Source organism: Schistocerca nitens, chromosome 1, assembly GCF_023898315.1.
Source record: "Schistocerca nitens isolate TAMUIC-IGC-003100 chromosome 1, iqSchNite1.1, whole genome shotgun sequence".
NCBI lineage: Eukaryota > Metazoa > Arthropoda > Insecta > Orthoptera > Acrididae > Schistocerca > Schistocerca nitens.
This window is the reverse complement of record NC_064614.1, coordinates 436,443,025-436,468,705: the sequence shown is the minus strand read 5'-3', so window position 1 is coordinate 436,468,705 and position 25,681 is coordinate 436,443,025. Positions and strand designations below refer to the sequence as shown.

The window sequence follows — 25,681 nt, the reverse complement described above, 5'->3', positions numbered from 1 at the left end:
ACCACTTGGGACATTTGGATTCTCCTATCTGCTGGAGATGGAAACTCAACCTTCATAATATTCTCACATCACGACATTCTCCTGGACTCAATGTCCATTAACATACAATTCTCCTTCCCTCTTTTTTCTCTAGATTTTTTGTTTATTATGTCTTATTGCTTTTTACTTTTTCATCTTCATTGTCACCTTCTCAATTTCCCTATCTACTTTACCTCTAAGTTTTTCATCACATTACTGATTTCAGTTCTCTTCCTCTTTATTCATATTAACTTCTCACTGACACTCTTATCATCATCATCATCTCTGGACTGAAGCTGGAACAATGCTTACCAATTTACTGTCTCTGACCTCTTATTCTCTCAACACTTCCCCTTTCATCTTTGTGTCTCCTTGTTTTCACATCAGGTGGGTCCCTTCCACCCCTAATCATCCTACCACTCCTAATCACCCTATCGCTCTTTCTTTCTTGAGAACCAATGAATAGTTCTGAATGTTACGATAGTTTCTTATATTTTTATGTGTGTTTATAAACAGTACTAAGAATTTTCCCACTGAAGGACTCCAGCCATTCTTTCTTAAATGAATTTTCCTTTGTTATTAAAGCTGAATGAACAACTAAATATCTGTGCTTGACCTTAAAATGAGAATAAAATGCATGTCACTATATTTTTCCCCATTGTTAAATGAAAAATTATTCTCTAACATTAGCCATGACAATTTTGTAATGGAGGAAAAAGAAAACCACCAACAGTTATGTTCAGTTATTTATGTGGGCTAACTGAACAGCTGAAATGTGATTTATTAGTCTCATTACGTACAGTGCCACATCATTAGATCTGCTGTACAGGACACACATCAAATTTGAAATGAATATAATGATTTACAAAAATATCTTTTTATATATGGTTTTAGAAAGTTATGAATAATAGATTAATAATTATGCAAGTGCATCTAATAAAAGTACATATAACACTAAAATATTTGTTACATATTAACAGTTTAGATTAAGAGTCTATATCTTTCTTCCTATTGTTCAGACTGCAAAACTGTCTTCTATGAATTCTTCAACAGTGTAGTAACACTTTTCTGCTAAAATGTTATGGAGTAATCTTTTCAATGAGCCAAGGTCCATGTTTAATATGATCCTACACTGTAGTTTGTTATATATTTTTAGCCCTATGCACAGTGGTGTCTGAGCATAAAGCTTTTAAGTGATGTGAGGGAAGTTCAAATTTCTCCTTATGATTAGTACCAATAGCTATTGTTGAAGCAATACTTTTTAAGTTTACGTTGGTTATTGTATACAAGAATTAAACTTTGAAATGTTTGTGATGAAGGAATGGTTAGTATTTTAAATTTCTTAAATAATGGGCAACGTAACTCATTTTTATGGGCAGCACACGTTCCTAATGAATTTCTTCTGAAGAATTAATAGCCTTGTGCTGTTTGTAGAATTTCCCCAGACAATTATCCCAGACTGAATAACCAAACTGAAGTAACTACCATAGACAGTCTTCCTTGTGTCCATGAGTGACACCAGATAAAATAAACATTGCAAAAGATAAAGAATTTAATTTGTCATGAGGTATATACAGGATGTTTCAAAAATGACCGGTATATTTGAAACGGCAATAAAAACTAAACGAGCAGCGATAGAAATACACCGTTTGTTGCAATATGCTTGGGACGACAGTACATTTTCAGGCAGACAAACTTTCGAAATTACAGTAGTTACAATTTTCAACAACAGATGGCGCTGCGGTCTGGGAAACTCTATAGTACGATATTTTCCACATATCCACCATGCGTAGCAATAATATGGCGTAGTCTCTGAATGAAATTACCCAAAACCTTTGACAACGTGTCTGGCGGAATGGCTTCACATGCAGATGAGATGTACTGCTTCAGCTGTTCAATTGTTTCTGGATTCTGGCGGTACACCTGGTCTTTCAAGTGTCCCCACAGAAAGAAGTCACAGGGGTTCATGTCTGGCGAATAGGGAGGCCAATCCATGCCGCCTCCTGTATGTTTCGGATAGCCCAAAGCAATCACACGATCATCAAAATATTCATTCAGGAAATTAAAGACGTCGGCCGTGCGATGTGGCCGGGCACCATCTTGCATAAACCACGAGGTGTTCGCAGTGTCGTCTAAGGCAGTTTGTACCGCCAGAAATTCACGAAGAATGTCCAGATAGTGTGATGCAGTAATCGTTTCGGATCTGAAAAATGGGCCAATGATTCCTTTGGAAGAAATGGCGGCCCAGACCAGTACTTTTTGAGGATGCAGGGACGATGGGACTGCAACATGGGGCTTTTCGGTTCCCCATATGCGCCAGTTCTGTTTATTGACGAAGCCGTCCAGGTAAAAATAAGCTTCGTCAGTAAACCAAATGCTGCCCACATGCATATCGCCGTCATCAATCCTGTGCACTATATCGTTAGTGAATGTCTCTTGTGCAGCAATGGTAGCGGCGCTGAGGGGTTGCCGCGTTTGAATTTTGTATGGATAGAGGTGTAAACTCTGGCGCATGAGACGATACGTGGACGTTGGCGTCATTTGGACCGCAGCTGCAACACAGCGAACGGAAACCCGAGGCCGCTGTTGGATCACCTGCTGCACTAGCTGTGCGTTGCCCTCTGTGGTTGCCGTACGCGGTCGCCCTACCTTTCCAGCACGTTCATCCGTCACGTTCCCAGTCTGTTGAAATTTTTCAAACAGATCCTTTATTGTATCGCTTTTCGGTCCTTTGGTTACATTAAACCTCCGTTGAAAACTTCGTCTTGTTGCAACAACACTGTGTTCTAGCCGGTGGGATTCCAACACCAGAAAAATCCTCTGTTCTAAGGAATAAACCATGTTGTCTACAGCACACTTGCACGTTGTGAACAGCACACGCTTACAGCAGAAAGATGACGTACAGAATGGCGCACCCACAGACTGCGTTGTCTTCTATATCTTTCACATCACTTGCAGCGCCATCTGTTGTTGAAAATTGTAACTACTGTAATTTCGAAAGTTTGTCCGCCAGAAAATGTACTGTTGTCCCAAGCATATTGCAACAAACGGTGTATTTCTATCGCTGCTCGTTTAGTTTTTATTGCCGTTTCAAATATACCGGTCATTTTTGAAACACCCTGTATGTGTCGTCCAGTTAAGACTTTTGTCAAGGTCTAGGCCCAAGAACTTCACATGACTTTTTTTTGTCACCAACTGATTATTATTAGCTATGTTTACAGGCCCATTTCTGAAGATTGAGAGACAACTGCATTATCTGGATCTTTGCGACATTGAGTTTTAGTCAATTTTTATGGAATCAGGATTCAAGTTTTTGTAGAATATTTTGTACGCTATATGGAATTCTTTCAATAGTGTTGTTTTTTCTATCATGACTGAATGAGCATCGATATCTAATGGTAAATCATTTACATACAACAAGAACAGGTATCAACTCAGTATTGAATCCTGCAGGATCTTTTGGAAAATTATTTTCAATTCAGAGTAGTCGTTGACTGAATTCAGTGTTAAAATAACTCTCTGTTTCCTTTGTGTCAGATAAGAATTGAACCACGTTAATGCAGTATCCTTGTTACTGTAGCTCGTAGTTTTTAAAGTAGTAATGAGTGGTTCGTTGAATTGAAGGCTTTTGTTAGATCACACAATATTCCTGAAATCTTTTTGCCCTGGTCCAAAAAGGTGCTTATGTTTTCTGTGAATTCTCTGATGGTGTTTATTGTGCTAAGCTGATTTTTAGATATAATGTTATTTTCAAGTTGTTTTGACACAAGTTTTTCCATTATTTTAGAAAATACAGGGACAAGAGATAAAGAAAGATAGTTCCCCATATTTTCTTGGGATCCCTTTCCAAACAGTAGCTTTATCTCAGCACGTTTTAGCACGTTTGGCAGACACCCTTGTTCAAAGGGGTTGGATTCTATGTGCCTGAATTCATGTTGTCCTTATGGGCTGTCATATTTACATCAGACTTTGTTACATTTAAAAAGAATTAATTGAAGGAATTTGACAAATGAACAGGGTTTACAATAATATCACAACTAATTGTTATCTGTGAAATTTCGTAACTTCTAACATTTATTCCCACCTGTGGCTTCACAAGAGAGCAGAATGCCTTTGTTTTATTTTTTTTTTTTTATTTGATTATAAAAAAACTTTTTTTGCCAGTTTCTTTGTTGCAAATACAATTCTCTTAAAGACAGTTTTGTAACGTCTAAGATAAATTACAAAATCAGGGTTTCTATTTACTTTAGGCTCGTTGTGCAGCTGTCTTTTTTTCTGGCACTAGGAACTCTTATTCCTGGTGTAAACCAATTCAATTTACTCTTTACTTCTGAACAACAGAAACTCCAGGTAGGAATATCAACAATGTAGGAAAAGACAGATTGCTACTTACCACAGACAAGACACATTAAATTGCAGACAGGCACAATTAAAGGACACTTATTAAAGCTTTTGGCCAGTAAGTGTCTCTCAATTAAGCCTGTCTGCAGACACTTATCACAAAAAATTCTAAATATTCTTTACTAAAATTCCTTGTCACATACAATTCAGACTTTAGTTTCTGGGAGCTCTATAAACAAAGCAGAGTGATCATATATTGAAGATCTAGGGAAAACTTCCTTGTATCATGAAACTGGTAATTTGGAAGAGTATTATCTATGCAGGTTGCTGATTGGAATTTTTTGTCTAGAGCACACAGTAAAGTTTATGTTAAACCCAGATTTCTGGATTAAATCACAAAATGTTACTGTGTCACTGCATTCAATTAATGTATATAAATTTGCAATCTGCTGCGATCACAATCTTTTACTGGAATTTTGTAAACTGATATTATCAGAGCATATAAATCATATAGCTCTACACAACAGCTTTCAAAAATATATTTTTCATTTGGACAACTGAAATACAGGAGTCTCCACGAGATGTGTTGTTTCTACAATAGCTGCTGGTAAACTTAAAACTTTTGATTTTATTTAAAACCTCTATGTATTCTTTTGTAAACCAGTGTTCATTTAAGCATACTACCTTTATGAAACTTCCTGGCAGATTAAAATTGTGTACCGGACCGAGACTCGAACTCGGGATCTTTGCCTTTCGCGGGCAAGCGCTCTACCAACTGAGCTACCCAAGCACGACTCATGACCTGTCCTCACAATTTTACTTCCGCCAGTACCTCGTCTCCTACCCTCCAAACTTCACAGAAGTTCTCCTGCGAACTAGCAGAAGTAAAATTGTGAGGACGGGTCGTGAGTCGTGCTTGGGTAGCTCAGTTGGTAGAGCGCTTGCCCGTGAAAGGCAAAAGTCCCGAGTTCGAGTCTCGGTCTGGCACACAGTTTTAATCTGCCAGGAAGTTTCAAAATCAGCGCACACTCCACTGCAGAGTGAAAATTTCATTCTATACCACCTTTATGTTTACAAATTCTGAAAGTGTGACTTGCAATTCATCAATTTTAGAGTAACTGAGATTTGGACATTCTGCTGTTAAACCGCTTATATTCAAATGCATCAGAACAGAGTTTTTGGGTTTATTTATGATTTGAAGGGCATCATAGTTCCATTATATTTACAGTTTTTATTTTCGAAAGCCACTTTTGATTTATCACCCCCTTCAGAAATTATTAGTTTCCCTTGCTTTTGGTGATTCTGCAGACATCTGCGAGCTTTAGCTTAAAGTCGTTGAACCTAACCTATTCAAGTGTAGCTCATCCTTTCCCAGACATTCATCGCTTAAAAATTTATTTGAGTTAATGAAGATCACACCCAGTTTGTTGCAATGTTCCCTAATCCCACTGTTTATATACATATCACTTACCAAGCTTTTGTGCAAGATCCCACTAACAACAATTCTTGAACTTGTAAAAAGAATTTTGGCTAAGTGAATCAAGTTTTGAGTTTTCACTGATTATTTCTTCCTCTCTGCTGTTCCGAATGGAATTTGTCCCAACATGAATTAAAACACCTTTGTATTTGTCCTTTTTTCATTTCCACTTCGTTCTAACTCAAGATGTTTTGAAAATGTCTACTGATCCGTTGCGATCAAAGTCCAGGACGGACACTGATTTCAGAGTCTGAAACTGTAACATTTTTCAGTGTGGAATTGCCAATAACAATAAATTTACTATTTTCAGTTGGGTTTGCTGCAATAATTTTACATTTGTCCTTTTTGTAGGTCACTGTTTTCCATTTGTTTACCGAAATTCCAGCGGATAGATTCTGTATGTTTTCTGCCACATTTCTCACATGTGCATCTTTACAGTTTTGTTTTGTATTTGGCTGAGAATTTTCACAAATGCAGGATTCTGTTTCACTTAATTCAGTTTGGTGGATTTCACAAATGCAGGACTGCTTTTCTTGTATTAATCTATCATTTTCTTTCCTTGTAGCCAATATTTCAATTTTTAATGCCTCAATGTCCTTTTGTAGCAACTTTATAATTTCATTCTTCGAATCTTGTTGCTCAGTCATCATCTGAATTTCAGGAACTGTTTGCTTACAACTCATACATGGTGTGCATGATATTATTTTATTGTGAAGTTTTCAACAACTTAAACAAACAAAAATATGCTTGCTTGTATTCAATAACTAAAATAAAATGTTTCAGTATTTTTGCTTGTAAGTCTTGCGTACAATTAATAAATTATGTGGTACTATTATTGTCACTGCAAGGTGTTTTATTTTTTAATTTTTTTTTTAAATTCAAGAAGTACTATTTATCCTTCAAGAAGCAGCTCATAACTTCCCTTCCCAAGGCTGAGTGAAACCTTTTGTAGAGCTCTTATTCAGGAAAAAGTCCTTAATGGCACGAAAAACTGAGCCTACATCTACTATGACTATTCATCTATGGAACTGTGTGCTGATTTTTATCAAAATAATGTACAATAAGTAATACTGTTACCGAAAAGTATTACTTACTTTGTAATTTCTTCCATGTTGATATATTTACCAACACCTTCTCTGAAGACTTTAAGATTCCCACCTGCTGATTTTTTCTTCAGCTCTTTAGCTGCGGCTTCTGCCTTTCTGGCTTCTTCTTCTCTCTCAGCAATCAGCTGAAATAACAAAAACATTCTCAATGTTTTAAACCAATTTTGATTTTAGGATAAATATTACACATTCAGCGTGCAAAGTTTGGTATGATCACATTCGTCCCAGCAGATAGAAACTGAGAAGCTGAATCAATTTCTAGGTCAAGGCTAGTCATAGAATACAATTCTCCTCTTCTTCGGTGTTGACCAAAGCCTGGGTTTATACCAAAACTATATTGACAAGCTCTAACAGTTGTTGCTGAATCTTTAAAAGGGTCAATCAGTTTGGGCACCTCATAAAAGATCTAAAAGGCAGGCTTCTCCAATAGGATCATACCTAGTACAGTACTGTGATGCTCACACCAACCTACATAGTGAGGACAATTTTACTTAAAGGATAAACTCTGACGAGACACACCCTTTCTAGCACTTGTGTATCACAGTCTCTACTTCTCTCCTATCATTCAGAGAGAGAAAAAATAAGGATGATTCCATAGTGATGTTACAAACTTTCAGAGCTGATAGAGAAGGGTAAATGTATCAGTTTTTAAATATATCAGGTTGACGTAAGGGACTCTGGTCTGGAAACGACTGAGTTGAAAGTTGTTTTGATACCTCTAACAGCTGACCTCTTCTGCTGCAAGCTCTTTGCTTTCTGTATTTTTGCAGGAGGTAGTAGTATGAACCAAAACAAGAAAAAATTGTCTATTGAACATGGGCTCTAAAATGCACACCTTAAAAGCTATGAACACCAGTTCAGTAGAAGAGATGCATTTCACAGTTGCAAAGATTCATAGCTCTTAAGGGATGCAATTTAGAGCCCATGTTACTGGAATTTTGTTTTCCTTGTTTTGGTCCATACTACCTTCTCCCAAAATATGGAGAGCAAAGAGCTTCCAGTAGAAGAGATTCACTGTCAGAGGTATCTAAATGGTATTCTGTTATAACTTTCAACTTGTTTCTGGACCATGTTCCATTACCTCATACTGGTATAATTACCCTTTTCCATCATCCCTGAAAGTTTGTAACCTCATAAATATATATCAGCATAAAATAGTTACTTCTTATGTTTCATATGTGAATGAGAAAGGAAACGGTTCTTTCCTTAACTTCAATCACAGTCTTTCCTTTGCATAGTGCCCAGGGTAGCTGTCATTTCCATTTGTGAAATACAGCAAAATACAGGGTTATTACAAATGATTGAAGCGATTTCACAGCTCTACAATAACTTTATTATTTGAGATATTTTCACAATGCTTTGCACACACATACAAAAACTCAAAAAGTTTTTTTAGGCATTCACAAATGTTGGATATGTGCCCCTTTAGTGATTCGGCAGACTTCAAGCCGATAATCAAGTTCCTCCCACACTCGGCGCAGCATGTCCTCATCAATGAGTTCGAAAGCATCATTGATGTGAGCTCGCAGTTCTGGCACGTTTCTTGGTAGAGGAGATTTAAACACTAAATCTTTCACATAACCCCACAGAAAGAAATCGCATGGGGTTAAGTCGGGAGAGCGTGGAGGCCATAACATGAATTGCTGATCATGATCTCCACCACGACCGACCCATCGGTTTTCCAATCTCCTGTTTAAGAAATGCCGAACATCATGATGGAAGTGTGGTGGAGCACCATCCTGTTGCAAGATGAAGTCGGCGCTGTCAGTCTCCAGTTGTGGCATGAGCCAATTTTACAGCATGTCCAGATACACATGTCCTGTAACGTTTTTTTTCGCAGAAGAAAAAGGGGCCGTAAACTTTAAACCATGAGATTGCACAAAACACGTTAACTTTTGGTGAATTGCGAATTTGCTGCACGAATGCGTGAGGATTCTCTACCGCCCAGATTCGCACATTGTGTCTGTTCACTTCACCATTAAGAAAAAATGTTGCTTCATCACTGAAAACAAGTTTCGCACTGAACGCATCCTCTTCCATGAGCTGTTGCAACCGCGCCGAAAATTCAAAGCATTTGACTTTGTCATCGGGTGTCAGGGCTTGTAGCAATTGTAAACGGTAAGGCTTATGCTTTAGCCTTTTCCGTAAGGTTTTCCAAACCGTCAGCTGTGGTACGTTTAGCTCCCTGCTTGCTTTATTCGTCGACTTCCGGGGGCTACGCGTGAAACTTGCCCGCACGCGTTCAACCGTTTCTTCGCTCACTGCAGGCCGACCCGTTGATTTCCCCTTACAGAGGCATCCAGAAGCTTTAAACTGCGCATACCATCGTCGAATGGAGTTGGCAGTTGGTGGATCTTTGTTGAACTTCGTCCTGAAGTGTCGTTGCACAGTTATGACTGACTGATGTGAGTGCATTTCAAGCATGACATACGCTTTCTCGGCTCCTGTCGCCATTTTGTCTCACTGCGCTCTCGAGCGCTCTGGCGGCAGAAACCTGAAGTGCGGCTTCAGCCGAACAAAACTTTATGAGTTTTTCTACGTATCTGTAGTGTGTCGTGACCATATGTCAATGAATGGAGCTACAGTGAATTTATGAAATCACTTCAATCATTTGTAATAGCCCTGTATGATATTTTGTTAACAAGGGGAAAAAAGCCAGTCAGTATAACAGTGTTTCATTAACATTCCTGATTGCTTCTTTCGTGAACTTACATGAAACTTGGTATGTACTATCTAAAAACACAGATGATGTGACTTACCGAATGAAAGTGCTGGCAGGTCAATAGACACACAAACATACACATGAAATTCAAGCTTTCGCAACAAACTGTTGCCTCATCAGGAAAGAGGGAAGGAGAGGGAAAGACGAAAGGATGTGGGTTTTAAGGGAGAGGGTAAGGAGTCATTCCAATCCCAGGAGCGGAAAGACTTACCTTAGGGGGGAAAAAAGGACAGGTATACACTCGCGCACACACACATATCCATCCGCACACACACAGACACAAGCAGACATTTGTAAAGGCAAGGAGTTTGGGCAGAGATGCCAGTCAAGGCGGAAGTACAGAGGCAATGATGTTGTTGAAAGACAGGTGAGGTATGAGCGGAAATTAGCGGAGATTGAGGCCTGGCGGATAACGGGAAGAGAGGATATACTGAAGGGCAAGTTCCCATCTCCGGAGTTCTGACAGGTTGGTGTTAGTGGGAAGTATCCAGATAACCTGGACGGTGTAACACTGTGCCAAGATGTGCTGGCCGTGCACCAAGGCATGTTTAGCCACAGGGTGATCCTCATTACCAACAAACACTGTCTGCCTGTGTCCATTCATGCGAATGGACAGTAACAAAGTGTCCATTCGCATGAATGGACACAGGCAGACAGTGTTTGTTGGTAATGAGGATCACCCTGTGGCTAAACATGCCTTGGTGCATGGCCAGCACATCTTGGCACAGTGTTACACCGTCCAGGTTATCTGGATACTTCCCACTAACACCAACCTGTCAGAACTCCGGAGATGGGAACTTGCCCTTCAGTATATCCTCTCTTCCCGTTATCCGCCAGGCCTCAATCTCCGCTAATTTCCGCTCATACCTCACCTGTCTTTCAACAACATCTTTGCCTCTGTACTTCCGCCTCGACTGACATCTCTGCCCAAACTCTTTGCCTTTACAAATGTCTGCTTGTGTCTGTGTATGTGCGGATGGATATGTGTGTGTGTGTGCGAGTGTATACCTGTCCTTTTTTCCCCCTAAGGTAAGTCTTTCCGCTCCCGGGATTGGAATGACTCCTTACCCTCTCCCTTAAAACCCACATCCTTTCGTCTTTCCCTCTCCTTCCCTCTTTCCCGATGAGGCAACAGTTTGTTGCGAAAGCTTGAATTTCATATGTATGTTTGTTTGTTTGTTTGTCTATCAACCTGCCAGCACTTTCGTTCGGTAAGTCACATCATCTGTGTTTTTAGATATATTTTTCCCACGTGGAATGTTTCTCTCTATTATATTGATATGTACTATGCAATAAAAACAAAACATGAGATGAATTAGTTGATTACATAATCCGGTCAAATTAGGGTTTACTGTCCTATTGATGATGAGGTCATTAGAGACTGAGCACAAGCTTGGCTATGTCTTTTTATAAGAACCATGCTGTCCTTTCATAAGTAGTAGTTTTGGGAAACCATAAAAAACCCAAATTTAGATGGTCTTGCTGGATTTCAGCTCTTATCCTTCCAAACGCAAAGTCCACATTTTAACCACTGTACCATCTCACTCAATGACTCTGGAATAAACCATTCAAAACAGCAGAGTTTTTTTTATGTATTTCAAAAGTGTGTTACTGCTGTGTCGGGATGAATAGTTCTGCAGCATAACATATATTGTCTTGCCACACTCACCAAAAACAGTTTATTCGATGAGTCAGGGTATCTAACCTAGGAATAACTGTGTGTGTCTGTGTGAGTCTAGAGTACAAGTTTTCCGCATTATTACAGAAAATGGGAAAGGTCAGTTTACTTACATATGACTGTGTTTGTAAGTGGGACATGGATTAGTTGTTGTAACTCCAGGAATGGTTGGTGTTCAGTGCTAGCATGAGGCAGTGAACACCGTTGGGACGTCCCAAAACAAATTTTTGAGTCTGGACTTCCTATCAAGTGACAGGAGACATTCAAATACAGGGATTAGTTATAATCAATTAGAATTGGCAGTAGTAAGCAAATCTACTGCAGTGAGATTCTAAAGGATAAAAGAACAGTTCACAAATATCTTCATGACAATGACCATGCACTTAGGCCCATGGCTTGTTATGCATGGTTTTTGTGAAGGTAGAATGTTGATGTGCATTGGTGGTAAAAGGTGAGTGAGGAAAAATATTTAGCTGAAAAATTCTGTGACATCACTAAGGATATGAGCAGACTTTGGAAGTTATGCTGCACTTCTGGAAGAGAATCAGCATGTTGTTGAAAATGATGTGGTTAACTTCAACTTGTGCATTACAACTCGTACAAAATGTTACCCACCTCTCCTTTCTATCTCTCACAACCAGTTAATCTAAATTTTTTTGTGTGGGAAGTATTCCTCCAATACACCCTTTGGCCCAACAATCCCTCTGACATCAATCTCTACTAGTTCCCGTTCTACAAGCAGCTCCATCCTTCTTCCCCTTCCCCTGCTGTCCTCTCACTCATCAATATTTTACTCCTCACTGCTTCATCCTACATTCTCATTCTGACTCTATTATTCTAAAAGTCTATGAACCACTTCCACACACTGTTTTCAGCTGTCATTCTCTCTCTTTACTCTATTCTGTATCCCCATCAGCTCTTACATCACTTTGTACAACACACTACTACATCGGCCTCCACCAGGCTGATCTCTTGCTAGTGCCATAATCCTTCTCACTGACATTGCCATCCCTCCTCCTCCATACCACTGTTACTCCCTTCCTTTTGAAGAGGCCCTTGTTAATTTATCCACTACAATGAGACACTGTAGCTGTGTACCTGAGTGTTATGAATAAAAATATGAGTTCCTAAGCTGAGTTATCATGTTCCAGTTAATTTTATATGCTAATGTACAAATCAATGCCTACACAATACAGTCCTCATTTATTCCTTTGTTTGCATTTTCAGTACAGTGTAAAAATAGAAGTATTCAACACAAAGGTTTATTAATATTATGAAAAGTATAGATTGTTATCCACAATAAGGATGACACACCGAGTTGCAGACAGGCACAACAAAAACACTGTTACATAGTCAGCTTTCAGCCAAGCCTTCTTAAGAAAGGAAAACACACACACACACACACACACACACACACACACACACACACACACACACACACGAGACCACTATCTCTGACTTCTCCACCATGTAACAATCTTTTCTTCGTACCTGTCTGCAACTCAACATGTCATCTTTATTATGACTAGAATCTATCCTTCTCATAATATTGTTGATATTCCATACTGGACTTTCCATTGTTTTGAATACAATGGTTTAAGATCTTTGGTAAACCTAAATAAACACTTACAAACTAAGCAAGCTAAGGAAATACTGGTGAAACCAGAATACTATTACTTCTTTTACAGTAATATACCTGTTCGTCTGCTTCTTGGTAAGGGTCAACAAATACTTGTGCCTTTTCAATAATAATATCTTCAATTGGTCTGTCTTTGTTATCCGTTTCAATGCGTTCCATAGCAGTCAAAGTATCAAGTCCACCAACAACTCTTCCAAAGACACTATGCTTACCATCTAAGTGCCGGCAAGAACGGTATGTGATAAAACTGTAAAACAAAGCATACATGTAATAATTTTAATTTTATAATAATGTAACAAAAATTTAATTTACATATGTTTCGTAACTCTACTAAGTGATCCTTAAGTCGCAAGTGATGTTAATCCTTGCTGTCTCACATTCTGTCATTTCAGTCCACTGTTAGTGTGGGGATTAATAGTTTTAATGGTTTACTGCAGATACTCTGTGTAAAACTTGTACTTACAACTGTGATCCATTTGTGTTTGGACCTGAGTTTGCCATTGACAGTATTCCTCTACCAGTATGCTGGAGATTTGGTTTAAAATGATCTTCAAATGGCTTTCCCCAAATAGATTCACCACCTTGGCCAGTTGCTGTTGGGTCACCTCCTTGTATCTAAAAAGAACATGATCATAAATACAACTGTGACATATACTGTTCCTCAATCCCTTAATTCAAATATTTATCACATACTGAAACAACAACAGAAAGAAAAGATAAAAATCTCTTAACAAGGGGCTTTTCTTAAAGTTTAGGTTCCAAATGGACTTTATAATGTGTGAAAACCTTTGGGCTAGAAAGATGTGTAGGGACAAAAAATGTCACAAGGAAACGCATTCTGAGGGGAGGAGACACACAAACATATGCCAAAGTGTGTGCAACTAAGTCTCAAGTTAAATATTCAGCAGTCAAGGGGTTGTAGTAGCTGCTCCAACTTTAACTGTGACTTCCATGTACTGAACCTCACAAAACACATTCAGCAACATATCTGTGTGATTGGATAGTGAGAGCTATTGAGGAAAAACGAAAACAGATTTTTCAGTGTATGACTGATAGAATATCACAAACATTGTTTTAGAAGCAACCATAATGTATCAGGACATGACATGTTAACTTGACTTAATAAAACATTGCAAAGTGTAGTCTTTTTGGGTAAATTCAAGAGGCTTGTTAATATGTTTCTGTAACTTTGCTCAGTTGTTCATTTTATACAATCACTGTATTATTTAATCATAAGGGGAGTATTACAGTGGTTATCATGAACATGAACATGAATATTTTAAAATGGTTTGGAGCTCTTACTGAGCAAATAAAGTAGTTAGAATAAGTAATATTGGAAAATACTAATGAGTTTCAAGAAAACATCTATGAATTATGAGAACAAAAAGTAAAATTGGGAAAGGTAATGATGGAACTAAAGACTGATTGAGCACATTTTCCAGTGTGTTGCAAATTAACATACAAAATTACTTAAGACCAAATGCAAAATTCTAACTGAGAAGGACGGCAAGAAAGAAATGAAATAATATAATATTACATAGCGTTTTCTCACCCACAAAACAAGTGGGTCTATCACACCATGAGGTTTGAGTGACTTGCCCTTCCTTTTTAACACTTCCAGCCTATTGCTCTCTCCTTTCTGAGGAACGAACTACTAGTTCCAAAAACTTGTATAGTGTCAAGTACTTCTCTCTTCTATTGGCACCACTAAATATTTCACTTCCTGAAACTCAGCAATGGCCAGCAATTATTTCTCATATGTTTATAATTTTTAAATATTAGAAGGGTTTGAAAATGCTAGAATCAGTTAATGATTAAATGAAAGAATAGTGGCAAATTTACAAGGGACATTTTTCTCAATTAGAAAATCAATGGGACAGAGCCAGTCCCATTTGCTATACTGCAACTTGGCACTTGAGGAGAGAAAGGTGTCTTACTTTGAAAAAGTGGAGTTATGTGAATTGTACCAGTGTGACAGCCCTTCAATTAAAACAGATACTATGCTTTTTGAGACACATCAGATGGACATATGGTTAACAGTGAATAACGTGATGAAAAAGATTCTGATTATAATGTATCATCCTGCTTTTCTCAATCTCCACCAGCCCCTGTCTCACTCACACCAACCTCTGCAAAGTCTCTCTTTCCTCTGTTATGTCCTTCCCTCCAAGCCCACTCCTCTACATCAATGTGCACCTCATGCAACTCCCCCTGCTAGTACCAGGCTGAGCTCACTGGTGCCACGCTCCTGTTCTGTGTGCATGCTGCCCCCCCCCCCCCCCCCAGCACCAGTTTACTCACTTCCTTTCCCCCCTCCACCATGTCACCTTATACACACATAACAGTAGTACAGCTGCAGTTTCAGTGTAATGTAGTCACTTAGGACATTCCTACAACCATCAAAAAGAAACTCAAAGGATATCTATTTAAAAAAGCGGATAAAAATTATCTTAATACCTTTTTAAGAGACAGTCTCCATTCCTTCCGATCTGATCATGTAAGTGTAGAAAAGTTGTGGAATGATTTCAAAGAGATAGTATCGACGGCAATTGAGAGATATATACCACATAAATTAATAAGTGATGGGACTGATCCCCCATGGTACACAAAACGGGTCAGATCGATGTTGCAGAAGCAGCGAAAAAAAGCATGCCAAATTTAAAACAATGCAAAATCCCCAAGACTGGCAAAGTTTTGCAGAAGTTCTAAATATAGAGCATACTTCAATGTGAGATGCTTTCAATAATTTCCACACAAAACTCTGTCCCAAAATCTGGTAGAAAACCCAAAGAAATTCTGGTCATACGTAAAGCACACCAGTGGCAAGATGCAATCAATACCTTCACTGCGCGATAACAGTGAAGTCACTGATGACAGTGCCACTAAAGCAGAGTTATTAAGCATGATTTTCCGAAACTCCTTCACCAAAGATGACAAAGTAAATATTCCTGAATTTCAATCAAGAACAACTGCCAGTATGAGAAACATAGAAATAGATATCCTCAGTGTCGCAAAGCAGCTTAAATCACTCAATAAAAGCAAGGCTTCCAGTTCAGATTCTATACCAGTCAGGTTCCTCTCAGAATATACTTATACAATAGCTCCATATTTAGCAATTATATACAACCACTTGCTCACAGAAAGATCCATACCTAAAGACTGGAAAATTGCTCAAGTCACACCAATACCCCAAAAGAGAAGTAGGAGTAATCTTTGAATTACAGGCCCATATCACTAACATCGATTTGCTGTAGGGTTTTGGAACATATGCTGTATTCGAACATTATGAAGTCCCTCGAAGAAAACGATTTATTGGCACTTAGTTAGCATGGACTCAGAAAATATCATTCTTCCGAAACACAGCTCCTTATACTCATGAAGTAATGAGTGCTATCGACAGGGGATGTCAAATTGATTCCACATTTTTAGATTTTCAGAAGGCTTTCGACACCATTCCTCACAAGCGTCTTCTAACCAAACTGCATGCCAATGGAATATCACGTCAGTTGTGCGACTGTATTCATGATTTCCTGTCAGAAAGGTCACAGCTCGTAGTAATAGACAGAAAGTCATCGATTAAAACAGAACTAATATCCAGCGTTCCCCAAGGACATGTTATAGGCCCTCTATTGTTCCTGATCTGTATTAACGACATAGGAGACAATCTCAGTAGCCGTCTTAGATTGTTTGCAGATGATGCTGCCATTTACCGTCTTGTCAAGTCATTGGATGACCAAAACGAATTGCAAAATAATTTGGATAAGACATCTGTGTGGTGCAAAAAGTGGCAATTGACTCTGAATAAAGAAAAGTGTGAAGTTATTCACATGAGTACTAAAAGAAATCCACTAAATTTCTATTATGTAATAAGACACACAAATCTGAAGGCTGTAGATTCAACTAAATACTTAGGGATTACAATGAAAAATACAATAAATTGGAACTATCACATAGATAATGTTGTGGGTATAGCCAACCAAAAACTGCGATTCATTGGCAGAACACTTAGAAGGTGCAACAGGTCTACTAAAGAGACTGCTTACACCACACTTGTCCACACTATTGTGGAGTACTGCTGTGTGGTGTGGGATCCACATCAGATGGGACTGACGGATGACATCGAAGTATTACTGCGCAGTAGGGGAGATAGTGCCACAGACATGATACGTGAATTGGAGTGGCAATCATTAAAACAAAGGCATTTTTTGTTGCGACAGGATCTTCTCATGAAATTTCAATCATCTCCGATTGCGAAAACATTCTGTTGGCACCCACCTACATAGGGAGACATGATTATCACGATAAAAATCAGGGCTCACATAGAAAAACTTAAGTGCTCGTTTTCCCGCACACCGTTCGAGAATGGAACGGTAGAGAGAGAGCTTGAAGCTAGTTCATTGAACCCTCTGCCAGGCACTTGATTGTGAGTAGCAGAGTAATCACGTAGATGTAGATGTAGGATGATATGGTCACGCATATATTCTGTAATTGCTTCTGACATTGTCTGGAAGCTTAGCAACTTTTTCTTGTTTATGTGCTTATCAGTGACTCAATACATTGTTGATCAGAGCTGGCATAAGATGGAAAGCAACAGTCCGCTGAAGAGTAGCCAGAACATTGACAGGGTTTGTTTACAAGCCTTTTACAGTACTATATCACTCATATATGTACACTATGATAATACCTTTTATGCCTTAGTGTCTATGTGGGTTGTGGCAACAATGTACGCTATGTGATCAAAAGTACCCGGACACCTGGGTTAAAATGACTTGTTAGTTCATGGTGCTCTGCATCAGTAATGCTGCAATTCAAGTGGTGTTGGTCCACCACCCTTAGCCTTGATGACAGCTTCCACATTCGCAGGCATATGTCCAATCAGTGCTGGAAGATTTCTTGGGGATAGGTAGCCCATTCTTCACAGAGTGCTGCACTGATGAGAGGTATTGATGTCAGTAGGTGAAGCGTGGCACGAAGTCGGCATTCCAAAACATCCCAAAGGTGTTCTATAGAATTCAGGTGAGGACTCTGTGCAGGCCAGTCCATTACAGGGATGTTATTGTTGTGTAACCATTCCACCACAGGCCGTGCATATGAACAGGTGTTCAATTGTGTTGAAAGATGCAATCGCCATCTCTGAATTGCTCTTGAACAGTTGGTCTTTAAAACATCAATGTAGGTCTGTACTGTGATAGTGCCACACAAAACAAGGGGTGGAAACCCCCTCCACGAAAAACATGATCACACCACAACACCACCACCACCACCACCACCACCTAATTTTATAGTTGGCACAACACATGCTGGCAGATTCGCCATATCCACACCCTGCCATCGGATCGCCACATTGTGTACTGTGATTCGTCACCCCACACAACGTTTTTCCACTGTTTATGCTCCTTACACCAAGCGAAGTGTCATTTGGCATTTACCAGCGTAATGTATGGCTTATGAGGAGCCGCTCTCGGCCATGAAATCAAAGTTTCCTCACCTCCCGCCTAACTGTCACATTTCCACTTTACTGCCACATCAGAAGCAGTGGACCTAGGGATTTTTAGGAATGTGGAAATCTTGCATACAGATGTATGACACAAATGACACACAATCACCTGACTGCGTTTGAAGTCCGTGAGTTCCGCGGAGTGCCCCATTCTGCTCTCTCATGCTGCCAAATGACTACTGAGGTCGCTGGTATAGAGTACCTGGCAGTAGGTGGCAGCGCAATGCACGTAATGTGATAATATGAAAAACATATGTTTTTGGGGGTGTTTGCGTACTTTTGATCACATAGTGTATCTAACAATGAAATTAAATGTCCAAGTAGCTTTGGACAGAAAGATTAGGGTTGTAGGTCCTGTTGATGATGACATTACAAATGGAGCACAAGCTCAAGATGAATAAGAATGGGGAATTAATTTTCTCTCTTTCTTTTTTTCTTTTCTTTTCTTTTTCTTTTTTTTTTTTTTTTTAAAAGTAACCATCTGAACATTTGGCTTATGAGATTGATGAAAACCACACACAATCTATATTTAGTTGGCTGGATGGAGTTTGAATCGTGCCATATGAGAGTTAAGTGCCAATGGCACTGGAGCATCTCTCTTAGAGTGGAGGGGGGAAGTAAAGCACATCCAGGGTGGAAGACTAAAAGCGTCTTAAGTGATGGCAATGGTATTGTAATGCTTCTGTTTGTAAATTTTGGTTTTACAAACAACAGGTGTTTATGTAGTTAGTGAGTTTGCTAAACAATGCAACAGAAGACTAGAAAACTGCATATCAGTGTGACATGCTGAACCTCAACTAGGCACTACAGAGTAAATGTATTGGTGGATGTAGACATGGTACCAATTTTATGTTGAAGATGAGTGGACTTATCAAATTTCTGATGAGTGAATCGGACAGAACATGTAGGGTATATGGAAACCACTTTGAAGAAAGAAATGGCTTCGAAAGAAATAGCATGAGGCTGGCCTCAAGTTTAATGAGAAGATGAATAATCTGCTGACTATCTTGCACAACTAAATTTCATTCAGTCAGAGAAAATCCACAATAGCTAAAGTGGGCCTGATGCAGCTGCTTTGTGTGTCTGACATGACTAAATAAAGTAATATTGTGTATGTTTCCATGGCAACACCTCAATGTTGCACAATTCTAGGCAACTACGAGTGTAATCCCAAAAGTAAGATCTCCTATTTTTTTATAAGTACATAGACCTGATAATTTCTACAATGATTAACATCAGTTTAGAGCTTGAACACTTAGCTATTTTTCGACATAATCACCATTTCTGTCGATGCATTTTTGTAGACGCTATGGCAGTTTTTGTATGCCCATGTCATACCAGCTCGCCGCCATGCTGTTCAATGAGTTATGAACCTCTTCTTTCACCTCCTCGTCGGAGGTGAAGTGCTGGGACCACAATTAATGCCGACAGGTACTGTGAGACTCTGAAAAAACTCAAATGGGCAATTCAGAACCGAAGAAGAGGAATGTTGAACAAGGGCGTACACATTCTTCATGACAACGCTCGCCCACACATCGCTCGGCATACCGTTGCAACAGTTTCAGTGGAACATAATCACCCAACCACCCTATAGTCCTGACTTGGTGCCCAGTGACTGTCACCTGTTCCCTTGGTTAAAAGAACATTTGGCCATAAAGCGATTCAGCTCCGACGGCGAGGTGAAAGAAGAGGTTCATAACTATCTGAACAGCATGGCGGCGAGCTGGGATGACATGGGCATACAAAAACTGCCACAGCATCTACAAAAATGCATCAACAGAAATGGTGATTATGTCGAAAAATAGCTAAATGTTCAAGCTGTAAACTGATCTAAACCATTGTAGAAATAAAGAGGTCTATGTACTTAAAAAATACAAGACCTTACTTTTGGGATTACCCTCGTATGTTTCCAGTTAGTGTTGCGACAGCATTTTGCAATTCACAGTTCAAAGCTGGCAACAGTGATACTACCTGTAAGGGATCTTCTCTCACTGAATTAAATATATGTATGGTACTACGCAGTAATTTACCCAGCATGGATTTTTAGGGGAACCTACAGTGTAACATGGACTCTGAAATGTTGCACAACTTGGCATATGTTACATATACAAATAATTGCCAGGGGTGAGAGAAGTGACAAATCCCAAAGAAATCTAAGGACCAACTGAGGAATGAATCCTGAGCATTTGAACTTGTAGTCTGACATTTACCAATTAGCCACTGAAGCATTATTTACAACCATAGTATCATGCAATAAGATTTGAGGCAACTGACGAAAAAAGTATGTAAAAGTATTTGTCTGCTTTTTCAACAATCTTTCTCAACAACAAAGGTTTTACTGAACACAAATTGAGTACAGATATAGCACACAGAAAATAAGAGATCATGATTGTTCTTGAGCTTAACAGGAACAAAAAAACTTCTAAAGGCTGATATGTCTTAGTAATGAAAGTACTCTAAGAGATTTACAGAATAACTCAAACATCGGTGCCGGAGAAAACTGTAGCTCGGTCAGGCTAGGGAGCACTCTTTAATACGAACCACATGCCACACACATGCTGCTGATACACTCATGTCAGGCACAAGATGCGGCTGAACGGAGAACAAATATGGAAACACATTAGGAAAACAGCCATGTTCATACGCAAGACAAAAGTCGACAACTGGGAATAACAGGATACAAACCCATGTCTGGGAAGAAGTCAGTTATCACAAGATTGTAATAAGTAAGTCCATTGGAGAGGACATAGTACATATCATTGAGCTGAGACACAAGAGGCAAAGACAGTCCACGATACTCCTTAAACCTGCCTTTGTTGTTTACCTATGTGACATGACACCAGGATATGTATCACTCCATGCCATGCCTAGAGACCAAGCAGGGCATATGCGTAATTATATCAATGGAATGACTGATACGCCTGGCAGGATGACTGGCGCATTAGCCCTTGTAATTGCCATCATCAGCCACATCATCGGCTACACTTGTTGCAAATATAGTCACTTCTGTGCAGACATGCTGGTATTACTAGAGGTCATTTGAACTGATATTGCTCAATATTTGGTACATAGGACATCTGCAACTGAAAGGCATGATAATTTGGAGAGATCTGCTTCATCTGAATTAATTATTTATTCAAACCATGGCTGGTTTTAGGATTTTAAAATACCATCTCCAGGTGTATGAAATTATTGTATTTGGTAACACACAAAATGCGCTCAGGCCAGTCAGTGTAAGAGATCCAATCACTGTACATCGGCATAAAACGTCCGCCATCGAGCAGCTGCGTGGTGAGGACACCAGCCACTACTCATATGATAGATAGCCCTTTTACGTGTTCCTTTATCTGATTTGTTCCTTCTGTATTCAATTCACTTGATGCAGTAGCCATAGCTGGAAAAGCTGCTAGATCATTCTATCCTATGACCGAGAATCAAAACACAAATTTTTTCGAAAATGCGCTGATTTTATCACTTGATGACATCACTGATTCACACCGTGTCTGTGTATTTGAATTCAAAGCATTCAGTGTGTTGAAAATATTGGGAGAGGTACACCAGCTCACCACACCAAACAGGATTATTATGACATTCACAGTAATCAAACTTATTGTTGTCAGATTCAAAAAATTCAAGTAATTAGTCTTTGCTCTAGAATTATGGTAGGTATTTTTCCTTTGGAAAGCCAACGGACTTTGCTGTGGAATAACACCACTTTATGATTTGCACCCATTTCTTTACAGAGTTTCTCAAATACTCATGATTTTACAGGATTAGTTTCTACATAGTTGAGCACAGAGAGAGAGAGAGAGAGAGAGAGAGAGAGAGAGAGAGAGAGAGAGAGAGAGAGAGAGAGAACAACTAACAACAGCATTTGAATGACATTAACTGAAAAATTTGCGTCCACAGTTCTCACCGTCAAAGCCTCTCTATGTAAAAAGCAATGAGTAGTTATTGCTGATTGGTTTTTATTCCACAGAAAAGTTAGAAACCTTTTTATATTTCCTGTTGTGGTAGCAGCACCATCAGAACATACAGCAATGCAATTTGTCTGTTATCTTGAAATAAACACTAAACTGCAGCAAATCAACTCTAATGGTGACTGTTTTCAGTTCTTGACAAGACAGGTATTGCTCAATAATTTCTGATTCTAAATCTCACAGATGATGATAACTGAGCTTTCCCAGAAATATCGGTGCTTTCATCTAACTGGAGAGCAAATTGCGTGTTTGTTACGTTTTTTATAATGTTACTTTCAAAATAAAGCGACAGGTCCATGATGTGCTGATGATTAACTGTATCATAAGATGGAGGTACTTTTGAAATCTGATCAACTGCTCATCCCCCCCCCCCTTCCCCCTCCCCCAAACATAGCAGTGGCAATTTATTTACACTCATTCTCAGAAAAAAAAACAGAACACATTGAACAATTACGGGTAGGATGTTCATATTCGCATGTCATGCACATTAGTATGATCTGCAGAAATGATTAGCATTTGAACCATGTCGGCCCGTGGGTTCAAGGTCAACATTGATATTGCAGTGCAACACCACCTACCAGTAAAACACACCTGCAGCTCTCGTTGTTACTATAAACCAACTTGAGCAGACATGCAGGATGCCTTGCAGATGTATGGGTGAAACGTACCATCAAATCAGTGTTTCAAGAGGGCGCATTATTGGCGTGAGACAATGCGAAGCATCCATCCGAGAAATAGCTGCTTGTGTAGGACAAAGTGTTTCAGCAGTGCAAAGGGTGTGTGTCGAATAGTTCATGGAAGGCTGTAGAACAAGATGATATGGGCCATGTCAAAACACACAAACCAACCCCGAAAAGTTCGACACCTTATCCAAATGGCATTCCAGGACAGATGCGCGTCCTCCTCAGCTCTGGCACAATAGTGTAACACATTGTACACTACCAGGGATGACAGTCGGTCAACATTTATTACGGCATAGGTTACGTGCACGTTGTCCACTTTTCCACTTACTTCAGATGAATGTGCAGGAACATGCTAGATGGCAAGGGTGTGTGGAATGACATCACTGGTGACAGGAATGGGATCAGATAGTGTTTTTGGATGAATCCATGTTCTGTTTGTTTGAAAATGATGGCCGCATTTTGGTTAGTTTGCCGCAGACAGAGTGAGCGGCATCATAGTGACTGTATTCATACAAGACATACAGCACTAACTCAGGCCTTATGGTGTGGGGTGCTATTGGGTGCAACCACAAATCACAGTTGGTTCCTGTCCAGGGATTGTGGCCAGTGTGATCTACGTGAATGACATCCTGCAGCCCATAGCCATACTCTTTCTGCACAACACCCCAGATGCCACTTTTCAGCAAGACAATGCACAACCACATGTTGCTGCATGAGCACTTGCCTTCTTGATGTCACAGGATGTCAGTTTTTTGCCCTGGTCTGCCAGATCACCGGGCTTGTCACCAACTGAAAATATGTAGGGTATGATGAAATGACAGGTGCAATGCTGTGACCCAACGCCAATCAACGCAGATGAACTTTGCAACCAGGTGAATGCAGCATGGATGGGCATAGCAAAGGACACCATTCGTGCCTTCTACACATCAATGCCATCAAGCATGGAACACGTTATCAGGGCCAATGGCAGACCCTTTGTCTACTAGGCAACAGGACACACAGAACCGAGGTGACTCAAATGCTAATCATTTCTGAAGAACATATTAATGTACATGTCCTTTGAATATGAATGTCCTATCTCTAGTTGTTCAAAGTGTTGTTTTTTTCTGAACATGTGTGCACATGCTAGTAAAATAACCTCTTCACTTATGTTATGGGGTTTCTGTTTGTTAGCAATCATTTCAGAAATGTTATCACAAAAATAGAAATTTCTGAATGGAACAATACGTAAAATAAGGTAAAGGCAACCCCACTCACCTACTTAGGTCCACATATGGAGCACAGTAAAACATAACAGAAAACAGCAGTTTTCTGTCATGATTTACTGTGCACCATGCACTGCTCCACTATAGGTGAGTGGTTGCCTTTCCCTGATTTCACATATTTCAGAAATTTCAAATTATACCAGAAAGGCTTTATCTGAGAGCTTTATTCATTTTTCCATCATGACAGGAGATGCGTGGATGGAAGTACACATATGTTGAAAATACTCTTGTGGTTTTTGAGAGATGCTGTGATGGTTTCATTCCAAATGCCTTTCCACTTTGTTATGTAACTCGGACCCATTAGACAAGACTTTGCCGCACACCAAACATTTCAGTACAGGCCTGCCCTCCTCATCTGTCCACGTAAATCTGAAATTTATATATTCTCCTTTATAGTGGCCCTTATGTTGAACCTAGCTTGATCCTTGTTTTACATTTTTCTCATTAGTAGACAACAACGATGGCACAATTTTTGTTTTCTTTTGAATATTAGTATATTCATCTCCATTATCCTCAGATGTAGAAGAGCTGTTGACCCCTAAGACTTACTTTTCCCTTATTACAGATCTGTCCATAATAAAAGCACTAGCTACTAGCAAATATCAAAAAACTACTGAAGCTAGTATAAAGTTGTACTGAGCAGTGAAACGGATGACACATGATGACTAATTACCAAAAAATAAAATGACTGGCAGTTAATGTCAGCCCTCTTATATACACAGTGAACTGAAAGAGGAATAACAGCTGACAATGTTGACAATTAGTGAAAGATAACAGGAGCCGCAGCAGCAAAGGATCAAATGACCTTTTTGGTAAAGATTTGGAATAAGGGAGTGTTCATTTTAGGGTTGAATGCATAAAATATGTAATTATTATAATATGATACATGTTCAAATGCGTATAATCACATATAATAATGGACGATTTCTTGCAGACTGGGCTACTCCAAGAAACAATTTGTTAATAATTTTTTTATGATTTGGATATTTTATCTACGGAGGATTAAAAGACTTTAAAAATCTCAGGACGCACCTGCTATGTATTCGCGATACACCAATGTGTCACGACACGGTGATTGAAAAATATTGTCTTAAGCATTGAAGGTAACCTGGAGGAAACAGGAGCAGCAAAAATACACACTCGTGTGGGGTCTGTGTAGGTTTTACAGTGCCATGACCAACCCTGGGTTAACACAGTTTTCAGTCATGTAAACAAAGAGCTGAGTAGACTGCTTTCGACTAAAAGTCTGATACATGTGCTGTGTCCATTGCTGCA

The 25,681-nt window shown here is 39.3% G+C and overlaps 1 protein-coding gene across 1 annotated transcript in view; it reads right to left on the bottom strand.

The window, feature by feature from the left end:
- LOC126251352 (RING-type E3 ubiquitin-protein ligase PPIL2) overlaps positions 1-25,681 on the bottom strand; it is a 72,334-nt gene that overhangs the window by 1,758 nt on the left and 44,895 nt on the right. Inside the window, exons 8-10 of the mRNA XM_049951727.1 lie at positions 13,445-13,596; positions 13,039-13,228; positions 6,931-7,067 (exon numbers count right to left, since the gene is read on the bottom strand). Coding sequence (XP_049807684.1) covers positions 6,931-7,067; positions 13,039-13,228; positions 13,445-13,596 — 479 coding nt within the window. The remainder of the gene's footprint in view (positions 1-6,930; positions 7,068-13,038; positions 13,229-13,444; positions 13,597-25,681) is intronic.